The sequence below is a fragment of the Ctenopharyngodon idella genome, chromosome 14 (genome assembly GCF_019924925.1).
Source record: "Ctenopharyngodon idella isolate HZGC_01 chromosome 14, HZGC01, whole genome shotgun sequence".
In the NCBI taxonomy this organism is placed as follows: domain Eukaryota; kingdom Metazoa; phylum Chordata; class Actinopteri; order Cypriniformes; family Xenocyprididae; genus Ctenopharyngodon; species Ctenopharyngodon idella.
In genome coordinates this window covers 27,619,195-27,636,716 of record NC_067233.1, presented here as the reverse complement: position 1 = coordinate 27,636,716, position 17,522 = coordinate 27,619,195, and the positions used below count along the sequence as shown (strand labels likewise).

Genomic DNA, 17,522 nt, shown 5'->3' with positions numbered 1-17,522 from the left:
TTTCCTGATATTAATTTCTGTCTTCACTACAATTCAAACATTCAGGCTAAGTTCATGCACTCAGCTCTCGAGGACAAAGCCAGTATTGACAGAAATGTCCTTGCCCTGAGGGCTGCATCCCTAAACATTTGGACTGGTTAAATCATTTAAGACCTTTCAAATATCTGGCACATAACTGAGAGGAATACAAGCGGGGTGATTCTGAGCAGAAGCAAAGGAATAATGGAGCAGTGTATGAAGACAGTAGGATATGCGAACGGCATGCAGTAAACATGAAGAGCGCTGCTCAAGGCTTGCTCTGGGTCTCTGGAATGAAGAGAAAATGACATATCAGAGACTCAGGCCAGATCAGCAGATAACTGCAGCCTTTAAGTGGCTTCCACGAGTAAACAATGCAGCATTCCTCCAGCTATTGTTTGCAGTATCACCCCCATCACTGCCTCTTCAAACCAACACAAGAACACTTTAATTTGTTTGACTTTGTCATATCTGTTTAGAAACCTGCTTTTGAACACATTTTGGCACCACTAAGGTTTAATACGTTTTTGTTATTCATAGAACATGTCCATATTAACTTAAAAAGCAACCTTGTAAGTGGCAAAATTTTAGTATTTTTGTTTAGATTCAAACCTATGTGAATCACTCATGGTATTAAACCCATCTGTGTCTTAGCACAAAGAAAAAATGGCTTTCAGTCTTAGTAAAATAAAATAAAATATAGTATAAACATCTGTAAACCATAACAAATTTACTTACAAATTTCTAGCACCAATTGCCAAGTTTCCATCCACTTTTTTCTCTTAACGATGATAAATTAAAAATGCACACAAATTTTGTGTTTCCAACCAGTTTAACTTTACGATAACAATTATTTAACCACGCCTACCACTTTCAAAGGCTATGTTTGTCACAAAATTACAGCTTACTCACTGACATACCTGATGATTTTGGCTGTTATGTTGAAACACTAAATATAATGGTAAAAGACGAGAAAATAGTGAAATTGCATCTGGAAATCTACCAAGAATTCAGACATAAATAGGCCTATTGACATTAACAAAGGAATTCCTGCAGATGCAAACGAAGGTAAATAATGTTCATTTAATTATGTCTTACTGTAAATTTCACATGTAAGAACGTTTTCAAATGGTCAAACAATGTTTTCTTGCTTTAAGCACAAACCTCTAAAATCAAAACACCTAATATTTGTAAGATTTATGCTAATTAGCACAAACTTATATACATAGATAAGTTATATCAAAGATGTATTCTTTGTATTCATATATCATGCCATTTCATTTTGTTTTCAGGATTTTATATTTCTGGATACCTATTAAAAATACCTATTATATATTTTTGCAAACAATAAAATAATCAAATTAAAATAAATTTTATATTTCTAAAAATAATATTTAATAATCCAAGTTCCTTTAATCGGTACAATTTTACAGCATGAATACCAGATTTGTTTTTCTATGAACATAAATAATGCAATGTATTATGTTTCACTTAAGATGTCTGAACAAAATAAGGCAAAAATGATATTGCACGACAAAAATACTAGGCAGTATGTAAAGTAGTATTTCATTTGTGTCCTCTGCGGTCAATGCCATATCACAAACATTGAATAAGGTGTTGTTAAATATGTCTGAGAAAGTCTAGGAAAGGGTTAAAGTGAAGGACCACCAATTGTAATGTTTGTTTGGGAAGACTGCCGTTTCCCCTCAGCTGGTAATTGGGCAGACGTGTTTCACTGGGAAATGTTTTACAGGGAACAAAGCAAAGACTATGAACAAACTCTCTCTCTCTCTTTCTCCACCCAGAGAGACTCCCTCAAATAATTCATCAAATGTATACTCACGACTTCTGTGGTACCGACTTGGTTGCAGGCTTGTTACTAGGAACATTGCAGCGTTCTGTGAAAAGAATTTCACGGAAATATTACAGATCAGATTTGAGTGCACACGTCAAAATTCCAGGAATCTGGCACATGATACATAACACACATGAACGATAACACAGCATTCCATATTACTGGAAATCTGAAGTTTATTGCTTTTTTTGTCAGTACTGCTTGACAATGAATTTAGCATGAGCTAAAATTTGACATGTAGAAGCAAGATGTTCCTTACTTCCATTGTATCCTGAGGTCACATGCTGGGAATCCTGCAATAGAAAGAAAGAGACGGATGTAGTGAAAGACAACAACAACTTAAATAAATAAATAAATACATACATACAACATGATAATAACATCTCTGACTGAAAAAAAAAAATCAGTGCTACATTCTGTGCATTAACTCACATGGAGCAGCCACAGATGGGAAATAGTTCTGCTGATAGCTTTAATTGATTTTACACTAATACAATTAGAGCAGGCACACAAATCACACTTGAGCGGGTGAGCAGTGCGGTGGAGAGCCGCCTGAGCCCGCCGGTGGCACATTACATCAGGATTTATAGAGTCAGCGTATTATTAGCAGTGTCATCCAGGCCAACTTATGAGATTCAGACCATGTCCTATTAAGAGACAAATAGCAGATGCCACGGCAAAGAGAAAAGAGCATCATGGGATTTGAAGGGAACTTGAGTGGAAAGTCCAGAGCTTACACGCATAATGCTTTTTTTTTTTTTTTTTTTTTAACAGGCATGTTATTTCAATTTGGAATATCATTCCCAAACTCTGCAGGTTTATTCTCAATGGTAAAAATACTGTAAATGTGACAAAATGGTTTAACCCGTTTTGTAATACACATGGACAGCAGAATAACTGGCTAAACAGAGTTTTATTTTATTTTTTTTTGTTATGTAACTATCAGAAGCAGCATGGGTCACGCTTTGCCTCAAAGCAGCTGAGAGGTAAATACATTTTGACATCATGCTAATGACATTGCTTATCCTTCCAACATCTCAGGATGCCTGTCACATGACATCAGGTGAAGAGTGATAAATGGACTTTATGGCAACAGAAAAAAAAAAAAAAAAAAGAATAACTTTTTGGATGTTTTATCAGAATTTCTCATAGTATAAAAATTGTGTGAGGACATGGGAAAGAATGTTAGAAAGTATTAAATAAGGGAAATGATAAACCTAAAGGTCTCAAACACTAAACTATAAATTATAACCAGATTTGAATGACCTGAAGGACCGATCGCAGGTCAGTATGCAAATATTATGATCATGTCATCGTGGCCATCTAGATTTTCAATGCTGAATGTTATCAATGTAACTGTGAGATTTAGTCTAGTACTTTTACAAAAACAAAACAAAAAAAATATTATTAATATAGATTATAAAATAGCAAATTTAAAAGTTAAAAGCCATTTGAGATGAATTAGTTCTAGAAACTGTGAAGAAGAAAATCTGTATATGTAACAATCTCAAAGTTATTCATATCTGTATCTGTATTCGGATATAACCGGAAGTTCAAGTTTAAATTACATGAGAAGCCAGGTTTAAATGTAATTCTGTTTCCTGGTTTTCATTTAACAAATATGCCATGTACAACTAAAATAAATAAATTAATATAAAATAATTCTTCTTTTTTATAATTATAAAATTTCTTTAAATATCTTTTAATTGTCGGAGCCAATAGCCATGTGCTACAACATGTAGAGCGCTGTGCCTCGAGCGACCCAAGTTTGAGTCCCAGCTTAGGGATCTTTCCTGTTTCCAATAAATATGGTAACACTTTATTTTAAGCTTCAATTCTCACTTTTAACTAGTTGCTTATTAGCTTGCATATTACTAGTATATTGGTTGTTTATTGTTACTTATAAAGCACATATTAATGCCTTATTCTGCATGACCTTATTCTACACCCCTTAATCCTTCCCTACCTAAAGGAACGCTACAACGCTGAAACGCTACAAAAACTACTTTACTAACTACTAATAGACAGTAAATTAGGAGTTAACTGAGGCAAAAGTTAGTAGTGAATACGTGTTCCCTATACTGAAGTGTTACCATAAATATTTAAATATCTTCTAATTAATACAATAATATAAAATGTTAAATAAAAGGAAATATATACATATATATATTTAGAGTTACTTTGTGTATAGAGTTTGACTGTCAGGACAATCATCCACAACCTCAAATTAGAGAAGTCGAACTCTATATAAAATAGCTGATTGGAGAACATGGAAGTTGAAATAAAACATTCAGTGGTTGAAAATTGCTAAAACATTTGCATACAAATTCAAATCTGAGCAAATTATAGGCTAAAGAATAAATGCTTGCCTTCTCCAGGAGAGAGTGAGCAAGAGAAACATATAGGCGAATCGTGCAGCCTATCATATCATACGCAGATTTAAATAGACATACCAAGTAGTAGAAAATGTGTACGATATAGTATTTTAGCTGACATTACTTTTGGCAAGAGCTGATTTCTGATTGACTTGCAGAGACGCAATGCGGCTATTTGCGATGGCACTGCGCTCGTTTCATAGATAGAGTTTACACTCATTCACTTCACACAGTCATTATGGCGTAGTGATTTTAGAAGTTTATCTATAATATTGTGCTATCCACTGGCTCACCCAGCAAACATGAGGAGTGGATGTGTGTGTCGAATATTATTCAGTAGAATTTGTTATTCGTTTGTAAACCATTATCTGTGCCTAAGTATGCAGTAGACAGCTCACTCGGTTTTTGAACAAAGCCAGAACCAGATTGAAGAATATCATCTGCTTGCCTTTTAGACCCTATCATTAAATAGATTTTTATGTCATGATAGTCTGTAATGTTGATGATTAAGTCCATTTATATTAAAAAGTTCAAAGGCACAGAGAGAGAGAGCAAGAGAGAGAGAGAGAGAGAGAGAGAGAGAGAGAGAGAGAGAGAGAGAGAGAGAGAGAGAGAGAGAGAGAGAGAGAGAGAGAGAGAGAGACAGCCCACCTTTGAAGGGATGGGAAACTTGGTCTGTTCAGCTTTGCCTGGTGTGTGGATGGCAGTGAGAGGTGGAGGCCAGGAATGGGTCATCTCCTACAGGAGAACAACAATAACACAATAATAGTTATTATAATAGCTATTATAATAGCACACACAGACAGACAGACAGACAGACAGATAGATAGATTTACAATTACATTACATCGCGGTGCCCACCACAGCACCGCCTCCACTGTCATTTTGCTTTTTTTATAGAAATAAAAAAAACATTTAATTCAGTTGGTCACTTCAGTTGTAAACTATTGTAAACATCTGCTCTCCTCATCCAGCATGAGCTGCAGAGTCGCACACAGTGCAGCAGGAATCACAGTTCACTGATCATGTGACGAGAGTAAGGCGAGATGACTGTGGCAGAGGATTCATTGCGCAACAGAGCCTAAGCGTCTGATAAATGTAGAATGCGCGCTGAGCACCGTCGCTCCTTATACACAGAGTACATGCGATCGCGAATTTGAAAGCGAAAGTAAAACGCGAGCTCTCCGATGTGCGCAAATTAGGCTACATTCAATATCCTGTCTCCCAATATCAAACCTATCTTAGACTGGGGTGTGTAGTTGTAACCACTTCTTAGCTCTGGTCTCTGTTTTGGTCTCTGTTTGCACTTTGAATATTGAGAGAGTACATTGATTATGGTCAAACTTAATAAGTTGCACTTAACAAGACTGGATGGAACAACAAACAACAAACAAATTGGAAACAACAAATTGGAATGTCCAATTTGTGGAAAGAGTTCACACACAGCCTCAATCAGAAGTTCTGGAAGCTCATAATTCATGTACAGGAAGGTCTAAAGAGACTCATTTACAATCATACAGGAGAGAAGCCAGTCAGTTGAGTTTGTGGCAAAACCTTTTACCGTGCTTGTACACAGTAAAAAATGAAATTTCCATTTGTCCAGAATATTGTACTTTTTGAGTTACATATATTAGGAATTGTGAATAACTGTGAATCTACATAAAAATACATGCTAGTCCAACAGTATTCTCAAAAATGTTACAGCTACATTTTAAAGAAAGTTTTCTTATGTTGACAAGACAAATCGATGTTTGAATAGTTTGCGCATGCGTGATAAGCCAGATATTTGCGCCAATGAACGCGGTTCCCTTCTCCAGTTTGTGCTTTTGCTCCTCTTGGTGCCATATTGGAGTTTGCTTGTCCTGATTTTTCGAGGATCTAAATATCGCCATATGGCTGTAGGTTAGTAATAATACTACTTTATGCATGCAATGAATTGTATATTCCCAAGATGACAGCTGTGTTATTAGTCATAAGAATTATTGTGTACGGTTAAAAACGCAAATTATTAAACAGCGGATAATCCATGTATAGTTTTAACGAAGTCTTAACTGATAAACTTTGACGTAAGACATAAACAGCGGTCAACAAAAATGTTTGATGTAAATGCACAAAAATAACATTTGATGTTTGAATCACAGATCAGAGAAAGATTAGCTCATTAAAGTCCTCTGAGATCCAGATTAGTGGAAATTAGATCGTTTCTTTTAAGCATTTAAATCAAGTGATAAGGATCTCGGCGCAAAGTACGCTTTACGTTACTTACAAGTGCACATGATAAAGTTTCCATGAAGACAATAGCCAAGATAAACAGAAATATATATAGCGAGTAATATATGTTTATCAGACGATTAAGTAAGTCCTTTATTGTTCGTTGAGGTAAAAGGTTTTTTTTGTGTTTGTTTGTTTGTTTTTCACCGTCTCAGGACGGTGCTGTTTAGATGATTGTGTATTTGCGCGTTTGTGAGAGAGCAACAAGTCAGCTGAGAGTTACGTGAAACATTAGTAGAATCGGTTTAGTAGAATGTGTAAGTATGACATACACAATGTTTGGATAGATAAACTATTATGAAAATGTATGTTAGCTGTTTTTATGTGCAGTTTCATCGTTAAACACACACACACACAACATGCATTTATAATAGAATTCTAGTCTATTCTAACAGATAATTCTTAGAAAAAGACATTCACACAAATTTCACTGTACATCAAATTATATAAATATGGGGACATGATGTCTGTTACATGATGTCTGTTTTATTATAATATTCACTTTTGCTTCATGATTTTACATTATAAAACTGTCTATCACTACAAAGTAGAAAACTAGTCTAATGCATAGTCTGTTCATAGTCGTAAAACGGTAAAATCCCGCTTGCCTTTTACTTTTTTTTTTTTTTTTTTAATTTTATTTGTTTTATTAATTTAATTGAGAATAAAACACCATAACAAATTTATTTCTATGCTAAAATATATTCTTATTGTCTTTGTGTCACAGGAAACTGAAGGGGTCTCTGTTGGCATTCTCTGTGTTTTGGAATATAACACCCAAACAACACCACCAATGATCCAGAACATTGCTGTTGTACTGGAGGAAGTCATTGTTCTAAAAGATTTCCCTGATCCCTCTACTGCTCTGGCATATTTGTTTGGCCTTCTCTATGCTCTCAACTTTTCCTATCCTAATGACCTCAAATACACTTTTGATACCATTCAGAATGTGCTCATGGAGCTTTCTCTTAAAAACAAACTGTTATAAAATGAAAACAGAACAGTGTGGTGGCATCCCTTGTGTCACCAACAAAGACCTGAAGTACAGTTTGGATACCAAATATGGAGTGTGGATGCACCTAACATTTCCTTTCTTTTAAAAAAAAATTAATGGTTGTTGGTGAGACACAATTGGACCAGTGTTTCTAGTAGTTTAAATGTTTTGTAAAGGTTTTACATTTTTGATTTTGTCAAGACACTAAAAATACTGCATTTTATTGGTGGTTACAAACAAGCATTTAATTTTTATAAAGAATGTTTAAAATGGATAGTTTTACATTTTACATTTTAAAATGAAACATTGTGCACTCTCTTACTGATACTCATTCAAACAGTAAAACTTTTTAGAGTCTAAAAGGTTTATTTTTGTAATGAAGATTTGTTGTAAGTCATGTCATTTAAATGTGGATTGTTTAGCTGCATTGTAATTTTTAGTTAAAATTGTTGATTAAGATTTCTATAATATTTCACTACATTCTTGATACAAATGTTGCAATTTGCATATGCGCTAACAACTAAAATAAACTGATAAAGGAATAAGTCCTTGTTTGTCATTTGTAAATATGTAAAATCACTAAAAAGATCTTGTGACTTTATTTTATAAATACTTTTTTTTTTTTTTTTTGTCCAGGAAACATAAAAACCTCAACAACAGTAATTGCTGTTTCAATTGCTGTAACTAGAATATTTTTATTAGCAAAATAAGGCAGTCAGCATTGCTTTAACAAACAAATTTATGTTGGCTAAACAAAGTGTTTTTACTGAGGAGAGCTGAAAAACAATTGTTGAGACAACTCAAAAATCTTACTGCATCAAGTTGCCTTACTTTTTTACGTTTTCTCAACTATTTATTTTTTACAGTGTATATTGTTGTCTTTTAATGCATATGAAAATTCATAGTCAGAAAGTAGAACTGAAATGACATTCATTACAAAATGATTAGTTAAAATGCACCTGCAGACTATTTTTCCAACAATTAATTTTGTCATTGAGGATTTCTTAAAAATACTGTGCAAAAATCTTGTTTCGTCTCGTTCTCTTGAACCCAATCTCGTGTCTTGTCTCGTCTTGTCAGCTAAGTGTCTCGTCACACCCCTAATAGGTGATTAGATAGATAGATAGATAGATAGATAGATAGAATTTGAGCTCTTTATCATGAAGCAGTCAATGATCTGTCACACAAATGTATCAATGATCAACATGTATCCAAGGGGAAAAGTGATCAAGGTATCATAAGAGCACAAATACACAAACAAACATCTTGTTCAATTATCAGAAGTGATAGCGAAAATGACAATTGCAAACAATCACAGATAATCCCTCTGAAGAGAACTTATTTATTAAACGTTGTTCCAAGAAAACTTGCATCTTGCCTAATGACATCACATGCAGGAATACTGTGAAATCTCTGGGGCAAATATGGCAAACTCTCTCCCAAGAAAACCTGTGTTATTACATTCCAGAAAAATGCACACAAAATCCATTCATTTCTCCGAGCTTCAGTGGGGGCGAGGCATGGCGGTGGAAGCTTTGAGTTGCAAATGAAATTTATTAAAAGCAACGGAGCGTTGCTCCTGGAGCCAAACAAGGTTATCCAAACACGAGCAGGCCGGATCAGAGACTGTTTACTCTTATGGTTCTTGGACAGCTCAGCTATACATCCTACACATATCTGTGTTCAGATGGGAAACATTTTGTTCTGACAACCTTCAGTGTCCTTAGAAATATTAGAAAAGTGCTACATTTGAATTACATACTAAATATGAATTATGTTTTTTTCTTTTTGCCTTCTGCTTTATGATCATTTAATCTTTATTTGCAATAACACAAAGGCCCCAAAAAGTATTTAGATACTTAATACTTAAATACTTAAGATGTATGAATGTCTTGCCATTACATAGCAAGATATCAATCCAAGTAACAATAATTTTAAAGGGAAAAAGTACACTTTTCAAACAAAATTTCACAAAAAGATGTGTTAGTATTCAAATAATAAATTATTAGATATACTGTTCAAAATGAAGACAGTTTTATGACACTTTCTAGTCGTCAAACATTAGTGCAGTGTTTCCCAGCCTTTTTAAAAAAAACAAAAAAAAAACTGCGGAACCCTACACTAGTGTTGTCATGATACTAACTTCGATACAGTACCTTGAAAAGTAGCGATTTTCGATACTTTTCAAGGTATCATATTTCTTCCGAAGAGATCACATTATATGATGACAGATTTTAATCAAGAATAACAATAGAAACAGTAGAGAACAATAGAATAAAAGATACAAATAAAAAAATGCTTTAAGTTTTTCATGTAGGTCTAACAGCTGTAGGGCTATTCAGGTAAGAAATACTACAGAAACTGAATAAAGTATTTAAATATAATATAATCTTAGATAATTTTCATTGTATAAATTAAATACAGATTAATCAAATAAAATTACAAAAGTTAACAGTCCAGAGCAGTGAGCGATTTTCTCTTTGTCTTTTGTGGTTTGATTAACATTAACAACACAGACAGTATGTTTATTAGGCTGCTGTCACTTTAAGACCAGGCGCACAGATCCAATATACTGTTGCACATGCTGTTTTTATGTGAATATGTGGCAAGATGGACAATATTTTTGTGTGTATTTGACCATAAGCGCAACAAGTTGTTAAAAATAAATCAATTTGGCACTCTCGCGAGCTGTTTGAGAGGTGGCTTTATGTGTGCGCACTTTAGATGGGAGCACAGGAATGAAAATCATGCTCCAGCAATCCCATGCCGAAATTCAGACCAACCTTTCTTACGATTTGCATTTTTATTACAAATTTGTGTGTTATTTGTTGTTATTGGAGACATCAGAAAAATGTTTGAAGGATTTTTTACACGGCACCCCTGCTCTCGCCAGACGGCACCCCGCTTGGGAAACATTGCATTAGTGAACCATGTTGATAGTTGATTCTTTATACCTTGAGGAGAACTAACTTCATACATTATTGCATTGTTACATTGTAATGCAAAAACATTCATACACTTCTACTCTATGCACAGATGTTTGACAGACAGGAACATCTCAGTACACATGACACTGTGTTAAGTGGTTAAAGTGTGTCTGCATGCTCTCATCTGATTTCCACATGCCTCGCTGTCAAGTGACACGCAGCACAGATGATCTGCCCAGTATCTACCAGACCAACACACACTACATTAACTCACTCTATAAAGTTTAATATTGTTTACATATAAAAAATATAAATCACTTAAAATCAAAAAAATGATTTTAATCCAGCTTATTATTATCATCATCACTTATTATCATTGATGAAGCACATTTGTCATTAAGATATTCTCAGCCACTCTAACATCCAGCTGCGGCCAACTAAAGCTGCAAATCTGTTCAACCTGGCTCTGTTCAAGATGTTTTATGACCCTTGAGTTATGTAATGGGAATGTGTGCATGAGCCTGGATCAGGATTTTCTGCTCTTTGGAATACGTGTTGATGGCTTAGACTTTTTCTCCATGGAGAATCACTGAAATTCTTGGACCTCTTTGAGAACAGGAGATAAATTGGCTGATGGGTCTTTGATGCAGTATCTATACTGTCTTTCAGAAGAACGGGGGTTCGTGCTACTGCGTGTGAACATAGTTTTAGGGGTGTTGATCTAGTCAACAAGATTTTTTTTTTTAAGAAATGAATACTTTTATTTAGCATGGATGCATTAGTTGATCAAAATTCAAAGTAAAAACTTTTACATTGTTTAAATCAAATCAAATAAATGCTGTTTCTACTCAAAGAGTCCTCAAATAAAATCAAAATAAGCAGCAACTTCTGAAGGATCATGTGACACTGAAGACTAGAGTAATGATGCTGAAAATTCAGTCTTTTTGATTGAATAAATGCAGCCTTGGTGAGCATTAGAGACTTCTTTCAAATACATTAAAAAACCTTACCGATCCCAAACTTTTGAACGGTAGTGTATTTTAAAGCTAAAAGAGCTTCTTTGTAGTGGTGTGCAAAATTTAGAATTTTCATAATCGACTCTATCGCTGCGTCTGAAATCGCGTACTGTCTGAGTAGGTGCTATATTTGAATTTGAATTTACTTTGCGACCGTTAAAAAAAGTACACTCGCATGTACTACATCCGCCATGTTGTTACTGTCACATGACCTACCAGCATCAGTTGCGTCGCTTCACTGTCATAAATAAATCCCCTCCTGTGGTCTCATGGGATAGTAAAATGTCCATCGATTGCATACTTAAGATTCTCGTTGGAAGTAGTAGGTCATCCAGGGACTTTTCGACTACTGTTTTTCGAATACTACTGTATGTATTCGGACATACTACTCTTTTGGCATACTGTTTTTCACATGCTATATTAGTATTAGATTTCAAACACAGTTTATGACTTTTGCTCAAAAACAGTCTGCAGAAGAGAGGTCTTAAGATGCATTTTTAAAAGCCAAACTACTTTTAAACTGTTTTAAACTTGACACATTGTCTTAAAAGCAACTCTAGCGTCTACAGTTCATGCGACCTTAAATTTACATTTAAAAGAAATTGTGTCAACTGCTCTGCCCGATTATAGAGTAAATGACATATATTCAACAAATATTTAGGCTAAATACCTAGAACCTTTTGTTGCACAAAGCTTTCACAGTTCAAAACAAAAAACTGAGACTTTTGTTATGCATAATAACAGAAACATTGCTCACAGCAGGTTATTTAAAGTCCCATACAAACTGTCTTGAAATGTATCGTTGAATGCGTCGGATTTGTTAAAAAGGTGCCGCTTTGATGGCTGCAGGGGTGATGCTTTAAAGGAGATGAATTTAGAGATGCGACTTCTCAGAGATGTTACGGTGCTGACAGTACACAAGCCCCACATGCTCTCAGCATGCTAACATCCCGCCTTCCTCTCTGAATCCATTACCTTTAAAGTGGCACTGCCAAAAATATTAAAGCTAAAACAAAAAATCTGAATAATCTGAATAAATCAACTACTCAGCCTCACTAATCGACGAGTTGACCATCCTGGCCCATGCTTACTTTTTTGACAAGTAATATTTAGAACTACAACAGTGATATTCTAATATCTTGCATCTGCTATCTCAAATTTTAACTTGAGATTTTAAAACCAGTTAAATTAGATGTTACTGTATAAACTTTCCATTTTGTTTTTTAGGTTACCTGGTAGGACACTTTTTACAGTGTATAACAGCCCATGAATAACTGAAAATGTCTAAAGTTTGCCTATTATAGAGACATTTTTGTCAAGGTGACATATTTGAGCATTCTAAATCTATTCAAAACATTTTATACTGTTTGGAATAATTACATTTTTTTTTAATGTTTTTGAAAGAAGTCTCTTCTGCTCACCAAGGCTGCATTTATTTGATGAAAAATGTAGTAAGAACAGTATTACTGTGACATATTACTGCAATTTAATATTACAAAAAATGTGAATAAAAAATACAATAAATAAATAAATAAATATAATAAAAATGGTAATATTGTGAAATATTATTATAATTTAACATCAAAAAATATTTAAAATCTGTTTAAAAGCCACCGCCAACATTTTTGATCATTTTCACAAAACATTCATGGGTCCCAAAAAATTTTCTTATGAATATAAAAAAAGCAACAATTTGAAAAATAAAAACTGAAGAAAATCATGTTTTTACATCCGGATTCAGAATGATGATCAAAACATAGATGGAGTATATTGAGTCCATCAACACCCCCAAAGCTGCACAGTCCAGTACCTCTTCCTGGGTCGACATTTCATTCACGAACGTTAGGCAGTTTTAATAAGTATGCTGTTTAATTTTTGATGATCGCGTTATTTTACATGAGCAAAAGCAATGCTTCTATGGCTGCGTTCCACTCCACTTTTAGACACTCACTCGCAAACTTCTCTAAGCACTTCCCCTCGGGGGAATCCCTGCCGCCATTCTAAAGTGTGTTCCACTTCGTGAAGTGGACAAGGGAAGTTTATATGGACAGACCCTCGCTCCCTCGATTTTGTCCACTTCAGGCAGCTCCATATACCACAATGCAACACGATTGTGACATCACTGCATATTGCATTTAATTTACCCCACCACAAACAACTCTATGATATATTAATTATTTTTTTTTAAATATCTAAATCAACCCAAACACACCTACATTATATACATACAGAATGCTGCATTAAACAGTTTCGTAAGGGGAAAATAAATAAATAAATAAATCAACTCTATAGCAGATTCCAAGTGATCAAGGGCTTAGGACGTTCCAATTCAGCCCATTGCACAAGTTCCACCAGTAGTGGGCACTTGTGCAACTTAAGCAATGACGTACATCCGAGTCAACGAGTGAAGGGCATAAAAAATGAACTGGAATGCAGCCTTTCACTTGTTTCTGCTTCTTCTTCACCTGTGTTGTAATCCTGAGATTCTGTACTCTGTCAGAAGATGCGTAATAGCGCCCCCTACCGTATAATAGTGAAAACATGGATTGCCAGAAAATTCCGTCAATGGCAGGGAAAGAGTTAATTATTCCAAACTTCTGACCATCAGTGTATGCGTTCTAGGCACATGGAATTAAATGCAAAAAGCAAAAAGTCAGACTAACAATAACTTTCCTAAATAAATCTTCCTAGCTTGATATCTGTACCATTAAAGGATTAGTTCACTTCAAAATTAAAATTTCCTGATAATTTACTCACTCCCATGTCATCCAAGATGTTTATGTCTTTCTTCAATCGAAAAGAAATTAAGGTTTTTGAGGAAAACATTCCAGGATTTTTCTTCATATAGTGGACTTCAGTGGGGTACATCGGGTTGAAGGTCCAAATTGCACTTTCAATGCAGGTTCAAAGGGCTCTACACGATCCCAGCCGAGGATGGAGTTTTTCGCCCTACCTTGGTACTTCCGCGTACGTCACGAGTGACCTTTCCATCGTGATTACGTAATGTGTGGCGCATCACAGAGCTAGTGCTAGATGAGTATTTGTGGTTAAAAAGTATATACATTTTTTTTTTTTTTTTAAAGAAAATGACCAATCGTTTTGCTAGATAAGACTCTTATTCCTCATCTGGGATTGTGCAGAGCTCTTTGAAGCTGCACTGAAACTGCAATTTGGACCTTCAACCCGTTGGTAGGCACTGAAGTCCACAATATGAAGAAAAATCCTGGAATGTTTTCCTCAAAAACCTTAATTTCTTTTCGACTGAAGAAAGAAAGACAAACATCCTGGATGACATGGGGGAGAGTAAATTATCAGGAAATTGTAATTCTGAAGTGAACTAATCCTTTAAATGCTGTGAAACCATTTTTGTAATTTATTTTACTGGGTTATAGAAGTTCTCAGCATGAAAAATGACTAACATTCAGTACTGCATTTTCAGCTCTACAAAAAAGATTATTACTTATGAAATTCTTTGAAAATATTAATTATGTTATTTTAATTCCACTCTATTAGCTAGCAATTATTCACTAGACATCACCATTGGATTTTCCCATCTCATGGATAAGGTGGAATGCGAAGTGAATCCTTAGAGACTGAAGCAAAACACGTCCTCATTCATGAGTCACATGTGAGTCAACATAAGTGCAGCTGAAGTGTGAGGGACTACAGCAGTTCCTCTGAGTAAAGTAAACCCACCATGCACTTCAACAGACACATGTACTCTGGGTTGCCCTGGCAACATGTTCTGCCTCAATCTTCACTGACAGAATACAGGATGTTCTAACAGAGTCAGTTCACTGCACCTCACTTACATTGATAGCTGTAGCGTCATGTCTTAACATCACAAAATTGATCCAGAACTAGACGTTTAGAGGAGCTTAATGGCTAACGCTTCATATGAATATGTATATAAAATGTATAATAAATGTATAAATGAATTCACATTTTCTTATAGGCCTAATAAACCTTTGTACCTTTAATACGTGTAATACATTTAAACACAAGATCAACACCAAATTCCATGTGCTACGTGATAACACATTTTATAATGCATTATACTCATTATGAATAAGAGTTATGTATTTGTATTATTTATTCATAAAAAAAGATATAGATTACATTTGTATGTTTTAAAGAATATATTCAGAATGCATCATAGCACATGTCATCACTTAATATATAAAATATTATACATTAAGTGTAAACAGCTATTATGAACAAGACATACATTTTAAAGACATTCAAGACTAATTATAAAAATGGCTTACTAACAAGAAAAGAAACATTTGGTTTTAAAAAATAAGCTGGAAACAAATTAAATATGATTTTGAGAGCTATTAAGACTCATAATGAGTTTCTAAGAATAAAACATTGCAAGGGTTTCATTGCCATCATCACATTTAAAACAATGTGACAGGTGATAAAGTTTCTTTTTACTGCCCTCACCCTGTAAGAACAAATAGGTAAAGGTACATTCTGGAAAAACAGGCCCATCACCATCAGTTGTAAAGTAATGGGGCCTCTCTTAAAACTGAGCCTTATTCTCATGACAGTGAAGTGCCATTGTGTGTAAAACAGCGCTGAGCAGGTGAACAAGCGTAATTAGCATGCTGAAGAGAAAGAGAGTGAATCTAACTCACCCGCAGAATTTCCTCCACACAATTGGAGTCGTTGGGCAGGCTGACCTGTGGAGAAATGGATACAAAATCTCTCATTAAAAAGACTACAATGAACATGTGACAGAAAGAGAGAGAGAGAATTAAGGGTAAGCTGAAATGAAAGTAACCAAAAAACATGATTATAAATGATTCAATTTTGTGGGAACATGTAATTAAAAGTCTTCTACAATTCTACAATTTTTGAAAAGCCTTCTGAGTTGCTTTGCTGTCTACAGAGGCCACTGACTTCTAACTAAGGCAGTGAATAAAACAGAAGCTCATAAGTAACTGATTGGAACAGAAACAACACATGCCACACAAATAGTGTTCTTCACATGAAGTGCTAGGATGACTCGACACACAATTGACTACAATACAGCTTGACATTGCTAGGTTAACCATTTGTAAAATAATAAAATAAAATAAAATATTTAAAATTTGCCATTTTTTTCAGTCTGCCATCCAGAGAGAACATTTTCAACTAAAAGCAACAGTAAAATTAACTGAATTCCAGTGATTTAAAATTGATAGAATTGGAGATGTCCCGAGCCGATCTCAAGGATCAGCTTTTTCTTTTCTTTTGTATATCAATAGTCCCATATTCATAATTGTGACCAAATTTAGTATAATTATAACAATTATAACAATTGTAATTTGTTAGATTTAATCCGTAGTGATAGATGCCCTTTTATACATTTGGGCACCTGCCCCCGAGAAACTCTCTGCAAGGCCCTGTATACATTGGATTGATTTTAATAACTTTTAATATAGCCTACTTAAAGTGTGCACCAAGCACTAAGAAAATACAAGTATCGGACTGGGACTTGGTATCGGCAGATATCGGCAATATTCAATGACTCGGATTGGATCGGGGGCACAAAAAAAAAAAAAAAAAAAAAAATCTAGAATAACATTAATAATTAGTGGGTGGGATATATTACTCAGCAAGTGAACATTTTGTCCTCAAAGTTGATGTGTTAGAAGCAGGAAAAATAGGCAAGCGTAAGGATTTAAGCGAGTTTGACAAGGGCCAAATTGTGATGGCTAGACGACTGGGTCAGAGCATCTCCAAAACTGCAGCTCTTGTGGGGTGTTCCCGGTCTGCAGTGGTCAGTATCTATCAAAAGTGCTCCAAGGAAGGAACAGTGGTGAACCGGCGACAGGGTCATGGGCGGCCAAGGCTCATTGATGCACATGGGGAGCAAAGGCTGGCCCGTGTGGTCTGATCCAACAGACGAGCTATTGTAGCTTAAATAGCTCAAGAAGTTAATGCTGGTTCTGATAGAAAGGTGTCAGAATACACAGTGCATCACAGTTTGTTGCGTATGGGGCTGCATAGCCGCAGACCAGTCAGGGTGCCCATGCTGACCCCTGTCCACCACCGAAAGTGCCACCAGTGGGCACGTGA

At 35.0% G+C, this 17,522-nt stretch overlaps 1 protein-coding gene across 1 annotated transcript in view; it reads right to left on the bottom strand.

Annotated features, from left to right (window-relative positions):
• Positions 1-17,522, bottom strand: part of aff2 (AF4/FMR2 family, member 2) — a 244,320-nt gene that overhangs the window by 79,683 nt on the left and 147,115 nt on the right. The window contains 4 exon segments of the mRNA XM_051859758.1: positions 1,862-1,916; positions 2,133-2,166; positions 4,900-4,986; positions 16,097-16,141. Coding sequence (XP_051715718.1) covers positions 1,862-1,916; positions 2,133-2,166; positions 4,900-4,986; positions 16,097-16,141 — 221 coding nt within the window.